A 24,504-nucleotide genomic window follows, 5' to 3' on the forward strand; every position below is an offset into this window, starting at 1 on the left:
GATCCAGCCCCTAAGGGGCCCCTACCTGTCCTGCACCCAGAAACGTGCACACTACACCGGACAGCCGCACCTGCCTTCCTCCTTCTTCAACAAAGTCCCCTGGTCTCTTCTACCTCAGGTCTTTTCTGTGTTTCCCTCGTCTACCCGTCCTCTATGCCTTTCAGTTCAGTCCCCCCCCCGTCCGTCCGTCCCTCCCTCCTGCAATCTCCTTAAGACCTTCCCTCCCTCCAGGAGTTTGCCTCCCTCTCCCCTTTGCTCACTGACCCTCCCTCCTTGGCTCGCAGCACAGGTCAACATTCACTGAAAGATGCCTACCATTCCTGGGAGAAAGACAAGTTGTGTTTTCAATTTAGCGTGCGGTATGTGGTACAATGTGTGCTTCCAGTAATGCACGTCCAGTGCAATGTATGCTAAGTGGTGCAGCGGGTCTCAGGAGAACAAGGACTTTTAACACTGTGATCCAGAAACAGAAGAGCGAGACTCAAAACCTCAGACCACAATGTATGCTTTGAAAACAATCCTCTGCCTCACACGTTGGTGTCAGTATTTTCTTGCCTTGCTGGCGCTGAGATGACAATGAGAACATGAGCTAGAGTTAGACAGAGTCTGTATAAGCCATTCCTAAATGAGTGACGCATCTAACCTGACAAGCAAAAAGCTTAAAGTTAGTCTGGACGTGAAGGATGGAGCTGAAGTTGAATCAACGCCCTCAATCAGTAGAAAAGACATGACTTTTTTGGGACATGGGAATGATGGATCGCAAGTTGATCTGACCGTTGCTGCTGCTGTTGTTTCCATATCCAGCATGAATTGCACTCTAATATTAAGCTAAGAATACTGTTTTTTAGAACCGACACAGGGTGTTTACCATGCCGCTCACCCCCCAGACACCATTGTATGCACATCTCCAAGTCTCTTATCACAATTTGAACAGTCTTGGGAGGTATTAGCATGACTTTGAAACATGTTTGCCAAGGAGAGCTGTCCTGTTTGGGGCTAGAAGAGAGAGAGAGAGAGAGAGAGAGAGAGAGAGAGAGAGAGAGAGAGAGAGAGAGAGAGAGAGAGAAATGCAGGAAAGAAAAAGAGACAGCTTTCTCTAAACTAGAAGAAAGGAGGGAGCGCAGACCGGACCCCTGAATTAGAGCTTTGATTCCTTTTGAGGTTTGTGTCTTAGGTCTGACTGCTCCTCAGAGGAATCCAGAGCATTGAGCTGCGTCATTATGCCTCCATAGATCAGAGTTTTCTGAGCGTTTGGCTGCATCTCAAGCTGTTTCTAAAGATGGAGAGCTAGTGTGTTCGACGGCGTTCCTTTTCTCTCCCTGTGCCCCAAATACAGCCTCCACACCGGGCCGGCTTCCAGGGAGAGCTGAGCCAATCCGCATGAGCCCAGAACCTGTTGGCCTGACCTGGATAACAGACTGGGCCAGGCTACTTCAGTAGGCACACAGACTGAGCCAGGTACGCACACGCGCATACACACACACACACACACACACACACACACACACACACACACACACACACACACACACACACACACACACACACACACACACACACACACACACACACACACACACACACACACACACACACACACACACACACACACACACACACACACACTATGGTGCTATGAAGTTATGGGTCACTGCTGCTAGTCTCATTTATGATGGATAATTTGTATTTTTTTCAAACATTTTAACATATGCTTCATCATTTTCTGTAAGGACATGGTTTATTATCGTTAGTATACTCTCGTGTCTGAACGATAAATTTGAAGCTACCGCCAGCAGCTATTGAGCTTAGCTTAGCTTAGCACAAAGACTAGAAACAGGGGGAAACAGCTAGCCTGGCTCTGTCCAAAGGTAACAAACTCCACCAGGAAGTGCACACCTGTAAAACAACAAACTGTCATTTTGTATTGTTTTTTTTATTAAACTGATTAAATAAATCACATATAGTTATAATAACCATATTACCCCAAATGTGTAACTATTGCTTTAATAGAAACGCAACACTAATAACACACCTGTAGATGTTTTTCAGTCTTGTAGTGCTGTTATTATGAAGAAGCCACAGGAAGTGATAGTCACGAGGGAAGGTTTAGGCTATGAACATTTGGGCTTTTTAACTGCCTGTTTATTTTTACAAAAGGGAACTGGTGAACTGAAGACCTGCAGGTCACGGTTAAACCGATTTAACAATGAATCACACGGACTTATGCCAACCAGGGAATAGTCCCAGAGAAGCCAAGCTTTGGGAGGGGAAACTGATCCTCAATCAGGCCCCAAGTTTGAGATGTTTGGCGGAGCAGCTCATAAAACGTACAGAGACTAGACAGACCCCATAAACAGTGGACGTATAGTTGAGTGGATCCACAGCGTTAACACCGCACTTAACAAACCACAACGGGCAACTTGGTACTCACCACGATTTTCCATTACAGAGTTTGAGGCACACCGATCAACGTCTCCTGAAAAACAACAGTTGGAGCATCAACAGCAGGTTGAGAAGTGAGCTGAGACACACGAGTTAAACCAGTGCAGTAGCAACTCAGTGTTTCCTCAAATGTGTTTGCAAGTGATGCTCCAAAAAACATCAACACTGTGGCCTTGGAATCATGAGATATTTGGTCTTAAATGATTTCAATTAAAATTCAAAATAAGCCATAATTAATCTTTTCAGTATAAAAGTATCTGAAGCATCGAACTTAAAGTGATCTGGGAAAGATGAACCCAATGATCCCCGACGACTTTCACGCCAAATTTAAAATCAAACCATGTGTAGTAACTTCTACTCAGCTGAAATAAATCACATAAATACAGTAAAGTATAAATACAGTATTCCTATCATAGATGTATCACTAGATTATACTTTAATATACTTGTATTTATTGCTTATAGAAATGACTGGTACAGCGTTTACCATTTTGGATACACAATGTGTATTTTTACCATTGACAGTGTGTATAGCAGCTGAAATGTTTATTACACATAAAGAAATTCTCCAAAACGTAACAGCTGTGGTTATTTATCGTTCAATAGGATGCATGTGGCATTGTATTCATTATAACTGACCTTAGTATCATTCATTTGTGTGAATATATATATAGATATATATATAAAGGTGTAGACATACACTATAGAAAGTCATGGGTGGGACGGGGTGGTTGAGGTCCTCAGCAGCAGTGTACCAGCATCTGTTCAGGTCTCCAGCATGCTTCAGATGGCAGCTCCACCCATCTTCACCCCTCTGATGAAAGAAAAACAAAAAGGATGCGATCACAGTCAGTCTTAAAGTGTGATCTTCATTTCGATACTGTATGTTGATAGAGCACAACGCTGCGTGAAAAGGTCTTAAAAGCCTGCGGCGTGGAGATCGAGCTTCAACCAGGAGACGCAACAAAAGAATCCACATTCCCTCGTACGTATTTGAGAGCGTGTGCACTCGGGAGGAAGCGTGAAGCAGTCGAAACAACGAAGACACAACATAAAGCTGCAGCGGGACAATACATCTGAGAACACACACACACACACAGTTTGGTAGAGCTTGCAGTAGATGGACTACGGCAGACTCCGGTCATCTAAAAAAAGACAACGACGCTACAGTCACGCTCAGAAGTGGATGACTGAAGTGTGAAATGATATGCGTTACGTCACGCTGATGGTGTTAAAGTCTGGTGGGAGAACGCTTCCCTGGCTCTCGTTTCAAACTAGTCACAGGGAAAAAGTCAAAACACTCAATAATGTAATTAAAACACGAGTGCATCACTTCACAACCACAACGTATCCCGTTTAAGTATCTGAAGTGGGCAATTTACGTATCGCAAAAATTTTTTTTTGCCATTGATTGTTATAGTTACCGACTGAGCTGGCAAAGCAGATACCCAACAAGTAGTGTTTCTTCATTTGAGGAGTATAAATGAAACACAAAGCAGACTGATGGAGCCGCGGGGCAGAGAGCAGCAGAGCGGGGGAACAGTCAGCTGTGCTTTCACTCAGAGAGGAGGCCGACAGAAGCTGCTTTCAGTACAACTTAAAACTGGAGTACAAAAGCGTCTCAGAACAGAAAATGAGCAAATGAGCAGACTCTACTTTCTTGCACCTACTGGACCTGTTGCATATATTTATTGAGGATGGAAATATCAACATCTGCTCTCGTCAGTTCCCAGAGAAAAGAGGATGAGACACGACTGCTAGGATTGTAGCTTTAATATCCAAGTTATTTTAAGGCATCACCTCGGGCTCTGAGGAACTGAGATTCCCATTTTACACTATTTAGACTTTACAGAACTGATTGATCGTTTAAACAAAACAAAAAACCCTTCACAGCATCATAACACACACAAGTTGACCATTCTTGGCAATAAAAACAAAGCCACGTCTTTTTGGGCGGTCGAGAAAAACATGCATGGACATCTGCTTTGCACGAGAAACCAAAAATGTAAATGACACAAGAAAAAAAAGAGATGCTGTTTATAACTACCCACAAAACTCTACCCACAGTTCCTCTCTCAACAGCACTGATGGATCTCAATGCAAAGTAATCCTTCTGGTGGTCTACCGGGCCTCCGGGTTACAGCTTACATTTCGGTGAATTACTGGTCTAACTAAAATGCAGCATCGTTTTCGGCGATTGGCCAGATAAGAGCAACAGCAGCTTCGGACTCTGTGACGGCGTCCAGGCCACAGGAGGCCCTAAGACAAGACTATTAACGTTACCGAGGATCAATGGTTTGCCATGACGTAGAGCGGCATCTGTCCGAGGCACATGTGTGACGGACGGATAGACGTGTAAGCTTAGAAACGGTGCACCTATACACTGTTTACTGTGTCATGGCATTCTTCTCTGTTCCTCTTCCAGACCCATTTACCGGCAGGGTCAAAGATCAACTTCCCTCTCAAAAGAAGAAGCCCGAGTAACGACATTTAGACATCAAACTGGCCAATAATCCTGCCTGCTGGACAATAAAGTGCATCTTATCGTCTAAAATGGGATTTAAAGCACCAAAGTTTAAAATCGTACAGTCGTTCCAAACAGAACGGAGAAGCCGGACACCACCGAGAGGAGGCAGATGCATTCGTGGTCGGAGATGAACTTGGCTGGATGACTCAAAAATAAATCGAGCAGAGTGGTGAGAGCGCTTGGCTCTGTCCGGGGAAAGAGGAAAAATCTCTTTGGTTGTCTGAAAGTATGAGCGGATTTTGAGGCAGTGAGGGGGTAGAGCTGCAAATACTGAGAATGTTCCACCATTTGAGTCACAGCCTAATATGTTATGTATGCATAACACTCGCACGCGCCACTGCATGTTAAGTACAACCTAAAACTGGCTTAAGTAGATACCTTCCACAATCACACTTTGCCCTGTTTCACTTGCTTCTGTCACGCTCACAGTCTCAGAATGTGCCCATAAAAAAAGGGATGTTGATGGCCTACTTCCCTTTAGAGTCGTCAACCCTCTCCCTGCTCTCCGACGCGAGGAACTGATCAATACCAAAGTGACGAGTGTGTCCAAACAGCGCAGGACCCTCTGTCGCGTCACAAAATCTATGATGTGTGAAGCTTTACGACAGCCGCGCCGCGAGTCACCTCACAGCGTCGCGAGAACAAATTGAGGAAGACATTGACACACGCGACCAATTAATGACACAAAATCACTTCTGCAACTCTATACAATCGGGATGAACCCACACATCCTTTTCCTGGATGATGACAATTAGGATTTTGTCTTCTTCTTTGCCACAAACACACTGAATAGGAATAGGAGCCACCATTCAGGTATGTGAAAGCAGCCGCTACACACCGCCTAGACGTCCCGACTGTATGACACACAGCACTATAGCGCTGATTCAATGACGATGGGAGCGGAAACGGCAGCAGCTGGCCGGGTTTATGCCATCTGTAAATAGCAGCGCGCTTCTCTATCCAGAGCAAGGGTTTTGGTGCACAAAAAGCCACCAAGTCAGTGGAGGAAAGTCATTGAATCCACACTTAAAGACTTTCAAGTGAAGTTACAAGTAACACCGACATGCTGCATAACTGATTTAACAGCAGTGGGTCCTGAGTCAGGTGAGCTGAAGCATACTTACAGGCCTGCTCCAGAGAGGTATCAATCATAGATAGTGCAGATCAGGAAAACAAAAGTGTCTGCTGTTTGGAAAGCAAAGTCAGACCTGCAGTCCCTCTGTTGGACCGTTCTGCAGAGTGTACCCGAGCAGCACAGTGTCCGCACCGCTCTCCAAAATGGACGGACAAGGGTGTCTGTTCCCAATCCGGGCCGGGTGAGCGTCATCACCGAGCCTGCCCCAGAAAAGCATCATTCACCACCACAGGGACCGCTGGCCCACTTCTTTTTTCTTTTTTTTTCTTTCCTTTACAAGAAGCCCAAAATGCTCCTCGCCTTTGCTAAACTTTTCTTTGTCAGAGTCCCTCCACCTGTGTGTGCAGACTGCTGCTGCACTGCAGGGATGACTTACCCCCATGCAACACAATGCATCTTCACTGACACTGAAGGTAAGTGAGCATACACAACAAGCATTAACATTCTCACATCTCCGCCTTAAAGACTATTCACCTCTTCTCCCTGCCCAGTGGAGGGAGAGGGGGGAGGGGGGGAGGGGAGGGGGGGGGGACTGAGAGCTTCGGAGGAATCTCAGGCACGGCTCAGTCTCATCTGTGGTCTAACTGAATCAATCAGGCCCATGCTGACAGCTTAACCATCGGTGGTTGCCTCTCAATGGCCCATTAAAGGATGGAGGAGGGGGGCTTCCAATGGGAAGTGGATGGAGCTATAACACAAGCCATGAGGCAGCATTTCCTGGGAAGAGAAAATTAACTTCAGGAGCTATTACGCCACGGGCAGATGGAACGAGAGGTAATGCATGTTACTGCATATAGGAGAAGGTTCAAGAGGGAGAGGACAGGCGTTCTGCATCTCACATCGGCCAGATGTGCTATGGTTCACGAATAAGCTATTCATGTGGAAACTCATTGGAATAAATACAATAGACTTAAAACAACACACACACACACACACACACACTTGTTATGCCTGTTGAGAACACACACTTCCGTCTGTAGGTTTTCCTGTCAAAAAGTGTGTGAGCCTACTCTGTGAATGAATTGCCGATGGTTCTTTATGGCATCCCATAGCAGATAATGTCCTTGAGGAAATCCACTCTCCTTAGTCAACAAGGAGTGACTTAACCATGAAAATATGTTTTTTTTTCTAGATTTGCAGTCTACCATCTCCACAATTTCTCTGTGAGGACGAACAGGCGAGCGTATCACGTCTTCCATCTTTGCCCGAACACACCGTGCCCTAATTAGATTTAAATGGAGCGCTGATTTATAATTGTATCGCCGAGATTAGACCGGCTATTACTTGACCGCTTCCTTTCCTGAGGCAAGGTTTGTAAGTTACCTGAGCGGTTGACTCGGTCTATCGCGTGAAAAGCATCACATTAAAACAGCTGTTCCTCCCGGCAGAAGGAGGAAACCGAAGTAGTGTTGTGAAGGGCTTCCTACGTCGACCTGCCTCCCTCTCCGCGAGCGGATCTCGCGCCAGTGGACTCAAGATGCTGATGAGCGACTGAGAGTAGAGCATCGTCAAGCCAGCCTCAACGAGTACGGTTACTTCCGGTCAGACGCTTCAAAATAAAAGTCACAGAACGCATTTTTGCTACGTTTTGTACTTAACACGATTTAAATAAACAAAATCAAGTAACGTGTGATTTGTTATGCATGGATTTACGGTTGTTGATATTTTTCAATTACTTGCTTTTCACAAAAATGCAGATAGCACTCGAGGTAGGCTACATATCCATTTGTCAACATTTTAAATGAGCTTATTATTAGCCTACTTTGAAGCAGAGGGCTTCTATCGTTAAAGCCGTGTGTAATCCTGCGCCTACAAAATGAAGCTACAATTTAAGAGTAATTTGATTTGATTTGAGTAAAGTGTCCAGTTTTCCCATTCTAGCAGCATCTCCTTACTGATGGCTGCAGTGCAGACAGAATAACACATGCCAGAGCAAAGCGTTTCTAGAGGCCTGGACATGTCTTTTCCCACAACATGACAAAGCGTAAAGACAAACAAAACGGCATACAGACCTTTTAAGGTGCATCCAACTGACAGAGTCATCCGACTACAAACATCGACACACACCATCTACATCCCGGAGATCACACGCATCCTTTGTTGTGCATGGACGCCTGTGCAGAGATCAGTGGAAAATGGAGTTTCAGTGGTAAACGGCAGCAATGATTTCAGCGAAAAATAATCAGAACAAACACCTTTAACCTATGGCACCCATAGTGCGCAGGAAATGAAGCTATTTGCATGTAATGCTACTCTGTAAACGTTCAATTTACTCGGCATGCCGGCTTGTTTTGTGTCGGCCAAGTTGGAGCGCAACTTAGGTTATTGTCTGCGGAGGAATCTTCCCTCCAAGCGCAGTCAGTAGTGCATTTGCTCCCCGGTGACATCAGACATCAAGTACCTCTCTCCCGACTCACCCTCCTGCACCTCCTCCTTTGAAATTAGTTACAAACGATTTAAAAATAGCAGCCCGGTCATTTCCTCACCTCACACTATCCCCCTCTTCCAGTGCCCGGTCCAAACACTTTACGCACTTACCGGAAACCATCCCGAGCTGGGCATCTCGGTAACGGTAGTTCTCGGTGGAAGCTGTAGCTCCTCTGAGGGCGTTGGGAACACGGCTCTTCTTTGTGCCGGGAAGACTTCAGTACCCACCAGGCATTGCATTGCATTGATCTTGGGTGGGAAGGGGGGGTAGAGGAGCATTCCGTTATATTTTCCCACCGTGATAATCACTTTTCCCCTCCTATAGCCTACCCATCATTTTATTATATATATAAAAAAATAGCTCCCAAATGTAATCCTGAAATAGCGCCTGCTGTCGTTACTTGAATCATAATCAACTTCACATCATAAGCTTTATTGGGATCAAATTAGAAAAAAACAGCACAACTACAGTTTGCTTTTGATAAACTCACAGTGACTGACAGCTTCATTTAATTTAGGTGTGAAAGGATTTGTGTATAAACATAGCAGACTACAACCAATCTGCATGACGTTCAATGCACAATGTGGGGAAAAAACTGAATGATGTTGTGTTACATTTTCAATCTATTTTTAATTCATAATCAAAATATCCTAAAATAACTCTTATTATACTGACATGAAGAAGACATATGAACTCTTCTTCAGCTTCCTGAACAGGCTTTCAAAGGTTTCTGGGAGGTTTTCCCATGTAGGAAGCCACTGACTTACTGCGCTACTTTGGTGGATAAAGTATAATTTCTTTCTGTGAAAATAGCAATACCTTAATGTCAAACTAGTCCATTAAAAGTATTGCATTCAGATAAAGTATTAAGCGTTATTGGTAAATAACATATACAAGTATTGATTCTGTTGTTAACGCATATGCAGTATTTTAAGGGGAAAAATAAAACAGACATTCTGCTCTTCCATTGTTTTTTGGATATATTTAGTACATCTACAAACATAAATGACAGATTCCTAAAGCCGTAAAACAGAGCAGCAAGTATTCAATAAGGTGATGTCATCAGGTGACAAATGAAAAATGTAGTCATATGTTGATGTTGCTCCTACAACATCAACATATGACTACATTTTTTATAAATGTTTTATATGAGAGTGAGAGATCTGTTCTAGTCTGAGTTTCCAGTAACCAGATGCCATCTACTGGGCAACTACAGTGATAGCATGCTTCTCCAATGATTTAGCTCCAAAACAACAGTCCGGTGTGTTTTACTTCATCATAAATACCAGCGTGTATCGGAGGTTATTTTTAGGACTAGCTCATCCACGGATGATTTATTAGACCAAAATCTGGATAATTTAAGTTCTTTAGATATCACAAAGAGTAACACAAGGAAGCATTTTGATCCAACAGGGAAAACCAAAACCAATTAAATCTTTTTTGTGAGCGTCTGCTGAACAAATTTCAACTGAGGAAGCCGATGGTACACTTAAATACACAGCAGCAGCAGCACTATATCTGGAGTCTTCCTGGTTTCGTAGTTTAGCTGATACATATTTCATAATGTTTGAGATAAATGCAGGATAACCACCTCAAAGTATCAACAAAGCTCAAACTGGTAGAATAGATATCTGCACACTATGTTTGAGATAAGAAATGATCTCAGATAAAGTGTCCGCACTAGAATTTTCAAAGCTTGTTTTAATGTATCAATGTGAATACAATATTAAAACAATTATGATTTGACAATTTCTCATATTCTTTGGTAAATGGAGGAAACAGACCACAATGTAAAACCAAGTATCTGAAGAAAATGTCATGAAATAACTATGATGATCAGATGTTGAGTTAGAAATGTTTAGACTGAGGAATCCACAGCATGACACTGCATATACAGTGTATATATGTGCAAGTCAACATTTATATTTTAGATATACATTATTTATCTGTAGTTCATTCTTTAAATCATTGTTACCAATGACTCTGTCTTTGTGTTCCTGTAAGATGGACTGAACATTTTTAATTCGATTCAACTCAGATTACTTGGAATAGTAGCAAGAAATACACAATTCAAATCAAATACAATACAGTACAAGCCAGATAAATACATTCTGACATTTTGTAATATAGATATATACAGTGTGTGTGTGTGTGTGTGTGTGTGTGTGTGTGTGTGTGTGTTTATCAAGAGGCCTTAATCAACTGATATTGCTTAAGTATGGCTGGTATCTCTGAGTGAACTTCATATCACTGATAAACCCATAAATAAATAAATCAAGCACTTTCCCTAGAAGTGCCCCACAGCAATGACGAGAGCAAAGTGAGCCTTTGCACTTTGCCCTATACTATGTTACACACAGTGTTGCACAGTAGGGATTGTTCCTGCATAGGATTCAGATGCTGACATGAACAAGACAGACAGCTGTCTGAGCTCACATAATGAAATATGATCTTGTGCCCTGGTGGTAAAGAATCATTGCAATGCACAGTAGAGGGTAAAACACACACTTGTTCTGCTGTAAGGGTTGGTTTATGTTTTTGACCGTAGGGTCCCCTTGTCTTTGCATGATTCAGTACTGCCTTGTTGAAAAACACCCCCATGGTAAATCCCCAGTAACAGCTGTGTGCGTGTGTGTGTGTGTGTGTGGGTGGCTGAGACGCTGCATGGGCTATTGCTGCACTGCACATTCTTGGGGAACAGCTGTGTAATATTTGACCACTGGCTGCATCAGGATTGTTTAACTCTTTTGCTGACTTGTGGATAAATGGGCGCCTATGAAGCTTTATGGATGCCTAATAGGTCCCACTCCTTGATTATAACAAACACTCATAAAGGCCAGAGGCAGGCGACCTATGACTCATGATGACCAAGAGAAGGACAACGTGCCTCTAACTGCGTTATCATTTATGAATTTAAAGCAATTATTTCACCTTATGAGCATCGTTTTCTTGATTTATTGCTGAAGTCTTTTCCTCGTGCACTCAGCTGGAAAGATTTACGATACAGAGGGCTATTCTGAGAGCGGGAACATATAGTGTCACCAATCACAGTCAATGCCATTTGGCTGTGACCCAAAAAGAATGCCTTTTGAGTAAATAAGGATACATGGCACTAAAGCATTTAAGGAATGTTTACCGAGTGTGTTTAATCAGTATGGTTTGTATCTAATGTGCGTGACCATTTTAAGCTAAATATATACCACAGGGGTCAGTACTGGTACAACATATGAGTCGTTTTCAGGATTCAGTGCTATTCAACTAAATCACGCTCACAATGTGAATATAGAGTCTCTCCTATTCCAGCACCATGGACAGGGTTCTGCCACTGAGGCAGCCTGTGGTTTCTCTGCCGAGATCATCAGTCAATCATTAATAAGTGTGTTTGTCATATAATCTTAATTTCTTTATTTTGTTTTACAACAGAGTGGGTACTATTGTTTATTGCTGCTGTTGGTGCCACTCGATGACTAGAACATACGTAGAAATGCCTCAATTTAAAATGAATCACAATATCATTAACCCCCTCAGTGGGCCCATGTGATTTCCGGTGATTGACCTGAGAATAGCCTCAGACTGTTACTTCCTGCCATTTCTCCTCTCTGTTTTTTGCACCGACATGAATGTTGAACATGTTTCCTGTTTTGCTGTGTAGGACACGACTATTTCAAACAAGAGAGTTGAGAGGAGTAAATGATAAAGAATAGTGTCGGGACAAGAATGAGCAAGAAAATGTACAAGTGAGGTTGAGCATGCTTTGAAATATGTTAACGTTATGACGACAATGCCAAAATGGGATGTTACAGAACTTTATAATAGCATTATTAAAAAAGATAATACAAGTTAATAATAGTAAGGGACAGGCGACAACAAAAATGTCAAACACCCTTTCTTTAATGGAATAGTTCAAGAGAGGGTAGATGAAAGATTGATCCCACTCTTGTGTCTGTGCGGTACATTTTAAGCTACAGCCAGCAGCTTCTAGCTTAGCCAGACAAAGTGGGAAACAGCTAGCCTGACTCTGTGCAAATCCGTTTAAACAAATGTGTAAAGGTGAGATGTCACAGCTGACTGCAGTATGAATATTGCATAACTGTCTCGGACATTGTTCACTACTCCACTGTGGATGCAGGCAGCCTATATGTGATACTGTCTGAGGCGGTGGTTATTTCACTACAGCTTCGTTCATTAGATTAAAGATGAATCCTCTCTCGTTGTTTTTCTAGGCTCCAACCCCGGTCTGTTCTTCTTGCATATTCAGGTATGCATGGACGTGATGTTCAGCGCAGGCAGTCAGAAAGGAACACGGGGTGACAGGGCATTCTGTTCCTCCTGCTCACCCCCTGAGCAAAGTAACAAAACGCTGCATTCTTTCCACAGATCCTTATGACAACACAGGCTGCGCACCCTTTGAATAGCAGGTAAACGTATTATTAATGTGGGCCTTGAATTCCGGGACCATTCATCCGTCTCAGGCTCCTTTTGAACTCAGAAATGTGTTTGCTTGTCACACAACCGAATCACACATGCCATCTAAAAGGATTTATTTGACCTCAAATTATCCCTCACGTATACTTTCTTTGCGGTAAGGACTTTATTTACGCAGCGTGCCTTTCCAAAGCAAACAGAAGGCCATAAATTAGAAAAAAGGACAAAAGCAAGATGGATGTCAATTTTTTTACTTTTTAGTCTCAATTTATCTTTACATTAAAACACTCCTACAGACAGAGACGAAGATACAGACTTGATTTTAATATATTTAATATACACTTGCACACAATAATCTATTATAAAGAAATACAACTTTCAGTAGACTACATAACTTTTTTCAACATATATCCGCAATGTCAATCATAACAAAAGTAATTATATCGATTGTAAAATAATAAATGTATTGATTGATAAAAGAAAATAAATACGTTTTACAAAAGTAAATACAGTATATGAGAAATTCCTGAACATGTATGTACAGTATGCATGTCCCTTTTTTCCTGTCACAGCCTTCTGTGTCAGTGCCTGGCCTGCCTGTCTGTGCAGTGACACACAGACAACCACCCTGAGTCTCACAGACCAATCGGCCATAATGTCCAAAATGACCACAGGCGCAGCGCTCTCTTATCGTGGTAGTAGCTCCTCTTAGTGATGATCCTCCACATCTGTTTACATGATATGTTTGCAGAACTCTGTCACATGTTCCACCCTCGACTCCCGGGTACAAACAGACATTTTTGTGGCGCTTTGGGCTTTCCCGCGTCGGACACCATCCTTCAGCAACCTTTTGTTTCCCACCCTTTCTGTCAAAGGAGTGTCATTTGTTCAGGTGCTCGCTGCTCTCATTCTCTCACTGCCTCAGCTGGCACATTGTTTAGCGAGTGCTCTTCCTCTGAGAGGACTCATCTCCGTCTGAATCAGGTGAAGCGTGGGCTCTCTTGGACTTGCTGGCCGCAGCTCTGAGCGACAAAAAGTCAGTCACACAATCAAAAATATGATCAAAATGTAAGTGAAATTGTGTATGTTTCTCTAGGCAATCTTATCATTCAAAGCTCACCTTAGGATGCTCAGTACGTTGAGTTGACTTCTCTTCACAGTTCTCTTTTGGGATGTGACTTCAGGACTGCACGCAAGGGAACAAAAATGACCAGTTCTTTTGAAATCGAAACTCACCCTGACATTGCAGTTTGTCCCTTTAAATGTTTTATTGATGTTACTGTGGTTAAAGAACACCCCTCCTAAATAGAAGCATCCAACACTATTTCCTTATTGTGTTGGATGTGTTTGATAGTCTTATCTTTACGGGCTCACTAAATGTTTTATGTTGCAAGAAAACAGTAAACCACATCTGCAATGTCAGAGTTTAAACAAGAGACCTTGCCGGCCTCCCGCTCTGCCTCCTGTCTCGGCCTGTCACTCAGTCTCTCTACGGTCTCTAGGTGGTGACATTATGTTTGTTGACATTTCTAGGAAAAATTCTCTACATAGTTTTTCATTGCTTCCAATGAGCTTATTCTACTCCCTCAGGCCTCAGCTGTGCTGTTTTGTTGATCAGACCCTCCAACAAGCAGAACTTACAGAACACATAACAGTACATTTAATTCCATGTTAGCATTGCAGTGAAATGAGATGTTCCCTTACGCTGCACCACTCCTTGTCCTCCACAAAGGGCCACAATACAGGCCTTTACTAACCACACATGGAGGCCATACAGATCGGGGATACAACACTAACAAGGGCCTGCAACTGATGCTTGATAGCTGCGTGGGATGCTTGGGCATCGACTCACCTGTGATGGCAGAAGTTGGTACAGTTATGATCATCAAGGTCGGCACAGGTGCAGCGGCGAATGGACCTTCTGCGTCGGGACAGAGCGCTGCCTAGACCATAAACTGTCGTCTTACTGCAGAGAAAAAGAGACACTTAGCGTCAGGCACATGATATAAACATTCTGCAGACTTTGCTCTTTGATACTTCATGCAGCCCTGCCTAGTTGATTGTACACTGGCTCAAAGTGAGTATGCTGCATGTGTGTGTGTGTGTGTGTGTGTGTGTGTATGCATCGCGTCCTCTCATGCTCACCTGGGCGTGTTGATCCAGATGATATCCAGGTGGCAGAAGTAGTGGCACTCAGAGTCTAGCAGGCTGCTGCAGGCGCAGCGCTTGATCCTCACTCTCTGTGTTGAGACACCGTCACCGACCTCCACTTCTAGCCGTTTTATCACCGGAAGACTCAGACCTAATGCGAGACAATGAGCCGTTCAGTAACAGCGATCCAAATGCAGCATCAACTCCAGCTCAGCCAAACCAAGTAACTCTGCTCTTTTCCACTTCTACGGTTTCTCAAAACACAACACTGATAGATGTGTTACATCACCAGTCTGTTATGTATAGAATTTACAAGTTTGAACATTAAAAAGCTCATCAACTATTCTTTACAAATGTATTACTCTTGATCTTTAACAGTCAGCAAACAGACTTATTTACAGGATGGGAATGCACAAATTACTTTGCTTTTTCTTTCTTGCAAATATTATAGACAGTCAAAAAAGGCAAAGTATAAAGACTACAACTATTTTTTGAGATTAAAAAACCTGCATTAACTGAGGACAACTACCACACTCCTAACACTTGTACTCTTGTACTTGTATTACAGGAATCTATTACAATTTGTATGTCACAATTTAGCAACAGTAAATAAAATCTCATTGAGATCAAATTTGCATCTTTTGTGTAATACATGTTTCCTGTGCTTCTGTGCTTGCTAAAACATGCATGTGCACCAACATAGGGATGCTCGTTGCTGCTTAGAGCACAGTGTGGCTGAGACAAAAGCCGGTGTACATATGAATATGTGAGTCCCAGTTTACACAGCTGACTAAAAACACAAAAGGTATAGCAAAAGGTTTTGGCACTCTTTCTTCTAGCATAACTGGGAAAAGTCCACTAAAACAATAATATGAAATTGTAAAGTTTAAATAAACTCACCATCCTCCATGGACGCCCAAAGAGTGATGAGAAGAAGAACTGAACTGGTGCGAGAAGACATAGTTGATAGCAGATGGATGAAGCTCTCCAGTGAGACTATTGTCCACATAGATACAGCCGTGTGTCTGCAGGTGTCTGAGCTCGGTCACTCTCTTATGCCTCTACCCTCCCTCGCGTGATGTCATGACTTAAAGCTCCACCCGTGGCCGCTTGCCAGGCTTGCCACAGTGTACGACCCCAGGGCGTTTGAACCTGTGACACATTCCACGAATATCCGATTCTTTGTTGCCCCTCTGTATGTCACCTGCTGAGTGACATGCATGTCTTGCAGTTTGCCTTTGAATGAGGAATCATCTCTTTGCTCTTGCTATACATGAGGTTTGCGGGGGAGGAAGAGAGAGGCGGAGGAAGACATCGGGACTGCTGAAGAGTTAGTTACCTAATATGCTAGAGTAGAGAGAGAGGGATCCTGGTATGAATATGCTCTAAAAAGTGATTGAGGACCGAGGCATTGCATCCCAAAAGAGATCACTGGAACACATGTGGGAAGAGATAAGAGGGGAGATGCAGTGATATGCTCGTATATGTTGACGTTTTAAGTTGGGTTTTCCCTAAGCTAGTTTTTTTCAATTATATAAATCAAAAGGAACATTTTCCTTTTCAATATTTATTTTGTGATGCTCCTGATATAAAGACAGACACTGTGTCAAAGATGATTTAATGTATTCTAAAACAGTAACATTTTTCAAGGTCTGAAAGAGACCCTTTTTTGTGCACTGATGGATTGATAAACCTTTTAACGATAAACTGTTGGACTTTCCAGACTGAAATTTGAAAAATATTCATTATTTTTCACATAGTTTGTTTAAAAGTTACATGCAGTAACTCATACATCCATTACATAATTTGGATTCAATATTTAGAATAAGAATGATTTACTGTACCCCACTGTACTAGCCTAGCACTTAATGACTAGCTCGGGAACATAGTGGAGTTTCTATGAGCTAAACAGATGGATATTTTTCCTCAGGATTTGACACCTGAACATATAGACCACAGAAGAGAGCAGACTGTACTCTTCCTCTCTGCAGTGGGCATGTCCAGTGCACAAAAACATGTGAAAACATGCTGCAAATCAAAGGAGGTCAAATTAAAAAGAAATGTAAAAGAGGACGATTGGAAGGACAATCATTTTAATGATTTTGTTGTACAATACTGCTGCGCGTAATCCTTTCAAAACACTTGCATACACTTGTTGTGCTTACACTTTGATTTTGAGATCTTAATTTCACACATCTCAGTCTGTTCCTGCATCCTTCCCTCCCAGAAGAAGAGTTGGTTATTATTGAGTCAATCAGGATATTCTAGCATCCAACACAGACTTTCGGTGTACCGGGGGACAATATTTTCCTAGCTCGTAAATATTTGGGGAATGTTCGACATGGTGATGAGATTGCACCAGAGGTTATAAGTTCAGTTCCCTCAGGAGCACAGATGTGCCCCTCTCCACAGGCATCGCAGCTCATCAGGCTATTCAGTCTCTTAAAATGGATAGCAAGTAAAAGTAACAGTCAAAGGCTCTTTTTATTCAGCCACACCACCGATGTGTTTATCAACTTCTGTCCTACTTGACAACTGCTGTTTCGTTTTAACTAATGCCTCCTCAATTCACTCCATACAATCTCCCTCTAGCTCTGTGCTGTCAGCATTTACAGTGCTTTGAAGAGGAAGAATGATCCTCCACTACTTGATAAAGGTGTCTATAAATACAAGCTCCTCCTTTCCTTGTAACATTTGTTTTTTATGGAAAGTGGAGTCACAGCAGCAATCATCTTTTGGCTCCTCGTCAACACTCGCTTGGCTGTGCCTGAGTCAGCTTTACGCAATCCACGTCTTGCTGTGCTGCTAAACATTGTTGTGCAAAGCATCAGTGAGGGTGAATGGAAAACACTGCAGGGATGGGAGTGATACATTTATGTGAATATTGTTTTGTATTCTTAGAGCTGCATGTGACGGACTGGAGATAGAGATATAGATATATATATATATATATATATATATATAGTATAACAGAGAATGATAGAGGGTTTGATCTTTGTAGCCTTTGGAAGTGATAAAGGTTTGTCTCCATATAATAAAAAACAGGCGTTTACAGAATGAATTCACATTTGACCCAAACAGCTAAACACATCTCCTGGAATTTATAGATATGTTGTTTAAGTTCAAGGCGGTTCAGAGTTGATAAGGTGAATTACTTCTAAAAAAAGGTGCGTGTGCCCTCTTCCCCCTAATCAGAAGTAAAACCTAAGCAACCAGAATGCCAAATGACATCAGTGTTTGTATTGTCACACGCTTCAGCTGCATTAAAGAGACAGATATTTGGATGGACACTGGAGTGTAGAGAGTTTAGTACAGACATCTAGTGGTACTACTACATGCTTACAGCTGCCTTGTTGCTTCCACAGGAGAAAACACCTAAAAAGATGAGAATGATCATAAAAGAAGATGCTTCTTAACGGGCACAAAGGGTCAGAGAATAGTTTGGTGAGTATGAAAAAAAAAAAAGGTGTGAATCATAATAACAGTCACTAAATCTCATCCCTACTGAGCACCAATGAGAGGTTTTGGAGCGGTGTGTTAGACAGCACTCTCCATCATCAAAAGACCAAGCTGGGTAATATCTTTTGGAAGAATGCTGTACAATCCCTGCAGCAGAGTTCAGTCTGAGAATTTATGCCAACATAAAACTACTGTAACATTCCCTGGTGCAGGCAGACTTTACCTCAAAAGTCACACAATTAGACAAGAAATAGCAAGGAAAGTTCAGTTTACTTTAGAAAAGGTCAAAACCAGGTCACTCAGGGTACCAAGTCCAAAAAGGGGCAGGCAAAATATCCAAGGTCCAAGTAACAGGTAAGGGTAAGAACAAGCAGCTCAGGTAACATGGGCTCTGAAATGCTGGAGAGCTTGGCGGGAATACACAAGACAATCTGGCAGGAACTAAGGCAACGTGGACTGTTATATATACTGAGGGACTAATGAGAGAATGAGCCGCAGGTGAGGAGATGGCTGGAGAAGACCAGGTGAGGAAATGAGTTGATTGCATGGCCTGAGAAAGTGGCAGGGCCTGAAACGTCAGGAGAGTTAGTGAAAAAGCACATCATAACAAACTAAGAGGAGGTGGAATATGTGGCAGCTATTCTCATGGGCGGATTACTAAACAACGGGCCGCTGAGCACAGACATGCAAAAGGTGCCACCACTTAGGAGCAAGACACATAGACTTTATAGATATTTAGCCTCTTTTTGGAGTTGCTTTGTATCTCTTTGTGCCTCAAAGCAACTGTTTTGCATCTCTTTGAAGTTGTTTTGTTTCTTTATGTCTCTCTTTGGGTGTTCAGTAATCCATCCATGGCTACTCTGGCATCTAGTGGTGGCCCAATGCCTCAGAAAAAGTTCTACCTCACAGTACAAGTACTACAATGAAATGATTATCTTTGTGACTGTCACAGCCCACACACCCAGCAACAGCATATTGTGTTGTTCCTCTGATCCAGCTAAACCCTGTCGTAGATGTTTTCTTTATGCTATCATATCTTTTGCGGAAAACCAATCAAATGTGTTTGATAACATGAACGATTCCTCCTAAACCTCCCACAGTGTAATAAAAAAAAAAAATCATGGTACAAAGTCTATACGAGCAAAAGTACGATACTGTACACATGGTGAAAAGGAAGAAAGGCACAATCTCAAGGGAGTCTGGTGCATTTTTTTATTTCTTCAATGACTAGAAATCTTGCTGTGTGTGAAATCTGCAGGGCACTTAATCCTCTGGTACCAGCCAAACGCAATCGCTCATCGTTGTCAACAATTCAAGTCACATGAACATCATGATAAAGACACAAAGATGGAACAAAAATTTTTTTTTTTTCCAAATTAAAATAGTAAAAAACAAAAAAAATGAAACAATGATCATTGTCATCAAATAACAATAAATATGGAGCACTCTTCCCTGTACAGAGATGTATTCTATTCTAAGATATTTTGTAATAAAATATAGAACTTCAGTGCATTTTCCTTTGACACGCTTCAGCTGCTCGTTTCAAAGCCGCCGCTATGCAACTCTCTGTTACCCTGGCATTAAAGCAATGGCCTTTAGAACAGAAACAATCAAATCACCAAATGTTTATCCTCCTGAACAACACAAAAAAGCAGATATAAAATGTCACAGCCTTCTCTTTGTCTATCTGTACTGTACATCTCAAAACACAAACCTGGACAGAAAAGGCACAAGTAACTACAATTAGAGTAATACTGGACGAAAGTTTGGACAAACAAAAAATGGAATTATTTTTGATTTAAGATTTTGGTCATTTACAAATTTATTCATATTCATTTTAAACAGGCATTAAGATTACCAGTGTCAATAGAGACTATATATATATATATATATATATATATATATATATATATATATATATATATATATATATATATATATATATATATATATATATATATATATATATATATATATATATACACACATACACATATATATATATATATATATATATATATATATATATATATATATATATATATATATATATATATATATATATATATATATATATATATATATATATATATATATATATATATATATATATATATATATATATATATATATATATATATATATATATATATACATATATATATATATATGTATATATATATATATATATATATATATATATACATATATATATATATATACATATATATATATATATATATATATATATATACATATATATATATATATACATATATATATATATATATATATATATACATATATATATATATATATATATATATATATATACATATATATATATATATATATATATATATATATACATATATATATATACATATATATACATATATATACATATATATATATACATATATATATATATATATATATATATATATATATATATATAGTCATTATTTCACAAAGAAAAAAAGTGCATTTTTATAACAAACCTGAATATTGCCAAAGAACAAACATTTAAGTTAGCAATAGTATTGAAAACTGTATAAAAACGAAGCAATAAAAAAAACAAGACTAGTGTAGCAACCAATAAAGCAAAATGGGATGCATTATGCATCAAGGTGTAGACACCTTTAAGTGCTCTGGTCTGCTCCGTCTCCTTTAGCTCCTCCCTCCACTAGATCGCCACCAGACGGTGGCTCATCCCCCTCTGGCTGCTGTCCAATGACATGCGAGGCTACGGGAGCTGCTAGGCTGAGAGTTGCTCTTGAACTGTCTCTGAAGCAGTGTTTGGTGGTCTCAGTAGCAGGCCTGCGGGTGTGGGCGGAGCTATGTGAGCTGCCATATTGCTTTGAGTCCGTGGTCTCCAACTTCTGTTTGGAACATATTAGTGCTGTGCTGAGAACACACCGCCCTGACTGGCTGGTTCCTGCTGTCTGGTCCTCTGACCAATGGTCTCCAGGAGTCCTAAGCCCTTGAGTTCTGGGGGTCCCGCCCCAGTATGATTCAAATCTGGACAGTGATGGCCCTTCCATGGGGGGAGACGTTGGGGACGAGGGGGTGGTAGGGTGGGACCTCGGACTGGCCTGTACCATCTGGATCCCTCCGATGGGAATCATCAGATAGGGGACCTTGGCTTGTTGGGAGTGCTTGGGAAGATGGCTGAAGATGTTGTCTGCTGTTTGGTGGCCCGGATAACCCTCACAAATGGAAAGACGGAAAGCAGGTGGAAACAAACTGGCTTCTGGCAATGTGGGCCCCTCTGCTGCTGTACCCCGTTTCACCTGTAGAGGGAGCAAAAACTTCGTCATTACATTTCTTGGACTTGCTTTTTCAGTACCATACACCGAGATCTTCCTAGGAGGAAAGTGCAGTGGAAATACATTGTGGTTGCTGTTGCTCAGTTTAAATTTCTATGCACATATCTGTGCAGACTAATAAAAAAGACTCACTGGTTTGACATGACCACCCCTTGTACCAGGGCTCTCCCATGGCAGGTATCCAGGGGTCCTGTGCTGTAACCCGAGTGGCGAGGGAGGGGTCCGAGCCTGTGATGATCGGTAGCAGCTGGGCGAAATGGTACGAAGAGGAGAGAGGGGTCTGATGGGAGATGGTCCTCTCTCAGGGGAGGGGGAGACGTGTCGGCTGGGCGAGGACAGCTCTGTCCTCGGAGAGAGGCTGCGGATGGGCGAGGACAGCTCCAGACGGGGGGAGAGGCTGCGGCTGGGGGAACAGCTCTCACTGCTGGGGGAGAAGGCTCTCGGCGATGCCTTCCATCCCCGCCGAGAGAACAGCGCTCTCCTGCTGCCTGGAGATGCGGCTCGTCTGTTGAGCCAAACTCCCCTCGGGGAGAGCTCTTGTCCTGGACAGGGACTGGGGCCCGGGGGCTCAGGGTCCGGGGTGCCCTGCTGAGAGCGCCTACTACAGCTGGAATGCCCTCCTGTTGATGGGTGGGTGTCTGACGAACAGGACGACGGATCGTCGTGGGATGCGGACTCCTCTTCCTCATCATCGTCGTCGTCATCGTTGTCATCATCGTCCTCAGAATCCTCCACGTCAGTAAACTGATGTTCCTCCTGTCCCTCTGAGCCACACACACGTTCATCACTTCCTGCTGTTTGTGCAGAGAAAAAAAACATACACATCCTTTAAATGAGATCCCTTTACATCCATGTTATACGCTTAGAAACTCCAGTACTGACAAAAATCCTCACACTAAATGACACGAAAAACATTGTAACATTTTCAGGAACAAGCACAAAGGGTTAGGACAGCGTACTGTATCTTTTCCTCACCCACCACCCATCAAACTCATGTTATAAATAGCCTGAGGATGAAAAGACCGGAATTTAATTGAACAGAACCATGCCTCTATTCACAAACTATCTCAACAGCCTTCTGAATAGAAAGACGGTTTAAATGGCGCGTCCTTGGCTGTGATGAGGGTAGTCTGTCAGCAAGGGGTGGGGTAGTAGAGGAAGGTTAGGGAGGAGATCGTGAGGTGGCTGGCTTTGAGGCAGACGTAAGTGTTGGAATGCGTGTTGTCATACGCCAGCAACGCATCCTTGAGAACAAGGTATACTTGGCAGAGAGCAGCAACCACATCAGGAGACTGTGGAATAGTCTTCATTCATTTATCCTCTACTTTTTCATATTTCTTATGCAAGGCCAAAGGGAGGAGAAGAGAACATGGTGTTGCATAAGCCGTCAGTGCTGAGCAGCTGTGATTCTTCAGAGGCAGAAGTTCATCCAGCTGTGTACCAATATTTCTCTATGGCGGATAGGAAATATGTGAGATGCCTCCCCATCCCCTCTTAAGTACCTGTTTCCTCGCTCTCTGGCTCATCCAGTGATGACTCAGATACTCCCATTGCCTGGCATTTTTTCCCATGAGCCTTTGACTTTGTGTGTTTTGTAAGGTTCCCTAGGAAGGAACAAGAAAAGCACATTCAAATTGTCCACGACTAACACAAGGCTAGTTAAATGAGGACAACCGAGGCAAAATAAAGTAGAAGGCTATACTATAGAGCAAAGGAGTAAATTGTCTCCTTACCTTTGGTTTTGAAGGCAAAGTTGCAGTGTTTGCAAATGTACGGACGGACATCGGTGTGCGTTCGGATGTGCTTTTTCAGCATGCTAGGCTTCTTGCAGCGAATGCCACAGTCTCCACATATGTACTTGCCCCGGCCACGACCTCTCACATAGACGTACTCTTCATTGGACCTATACCTAAGAGAGAGAGATCAGGGAGAAAGATAAGAGATGTGGTCACCACAAAAATCACAAATTGTGGTTACTTTCATATACACTATATACAGACCACTCATTTCACTGTGTGGTAGTTCTAGGAGCTGAATGCACAAATGACTATCTTGTTCATTGACCATCTCTAGTGAAATGTATATCTAATTAAATTGATTTGCATTTAAAGCTGCATTAATGGATTTTTGATCACTTGAGGGCAACAGAACAAGCTGCAAACACAGCCTTAACATATTTTCACCTTGTTAAGTTGTTACGGTGAACAACTATTTACACATCCAGCAGTTATGCAGCAGCATTAAGACTCATTTGGAGTCTTGCTTCTGGCCAAATTTAAGTCTAACTTTGCTTTTCTGCTGTTTGGAGCCTGTAGCATACAGTGGTGTTTCCCCCTGAAAGCATCTGCTGCTGGAAACAAGTATGATGATGAAAAACCAAAGCAACGCTGAGTAGAGCTGAGGCAAACTGAAGAATTGGGTGATGGTTCTCTGTGGCTTTGTCACAAGTGACCTCTTTCACTTATCAGTCATTTAACTTATTGTTCTAAGAAAAATATTGATTCGTGCAGGTTTAATAATAATGACGAATGTTGGTGTGGAAAAACATACACACACACACACACACACACACACACACACACAAGGGAAACTGGGAAACAAGGCTTTCT

The 24,504-nt window shown here is 42.1% G+C and overlaps 2 protein-coding genes across 4 annotated transcripts in view; both read right to left on the reverse strand.

The window, feature by feature from the left end:
• Positions 1 to 13,234: 13,234 nt before the first annotated feature.
• Positions 13,235 to 18,038, reverse strand: LOC142969525 (uncharacterized). Its single transcript, XM_076109473.1, has 5 exons — positions 16,008 to 18,038; positions 15,102 to 15,258; positions 14,809 to 14,922; positions 14,077 to 14,142; positions 13,235 to 13,978 (listed from the first exon to the last, which is right to left on the reverse strand). The coding sequence occupies exons 1-5, from the start codon at positions 16,114 to 16,116 to the stop codon at positions 13,894 to 13,896; spliced, it is 531 nt and encodes a 176-aa protein (XP_075965588.1). The 5' UTR covers positions 16,117 to 18,038; the 3' UTR covers positions 13,235 to 13,893.
• A 2,990-nt stretch (positions 18,039 to 21,028) lies between these two features.
• hivep3b (HIVEP zinc finger 3b) overlaps positions 21,029 to 24,504 on the reverse strand; it is a 35,056-nt gene continuing 31,580 nt past the window's right edge. For all 3 annotated transcript variants that reach the window (XM_076109727.1, XM_076109729.1, XM_076109728.1), the window contains 4 exons: positions 23,629 to 23,804; positions 23,398 to 23,499; positions 22,028 to 22,689; positions 21,029 to 21,859 (listed from right to left, as the gene is read on the reverse strand). In XM_076109727.1, the coding sequence (XP_075965842.1) occupies positions 21,209 to 21,859; positions 22,028 to 22,689; positions 23,398 to 23,499; positions 23,629 to 23,804 (1,591 nt within the window). In that variant the 3' untranslated portion in view covers positions 21,029 to 21,208. The remainder of the gene's footprint in view (positions 21,860 to 22,027; positions 22,690 to 23,397; positions 23,500 to 23,628; positions 23,805 to 24,504) is intronic.

Source organism: Anarhichas minor, unplaced genomic scaffold, assembly GCF_050575085.1.
Source record: "Anarhichas minor isolate MPS153535 unplaced genomic scaffold, ASM5057508v1 ptg000041l, whole genome shotgun sequence".
In the NCBI taxonomy this organism is placed as follows: Eukaryota; Metazoa; Chordata; class Actinopteri; order Perciformes; family Anarhichadidae; genus Anarhichas; species Anarhichas minor.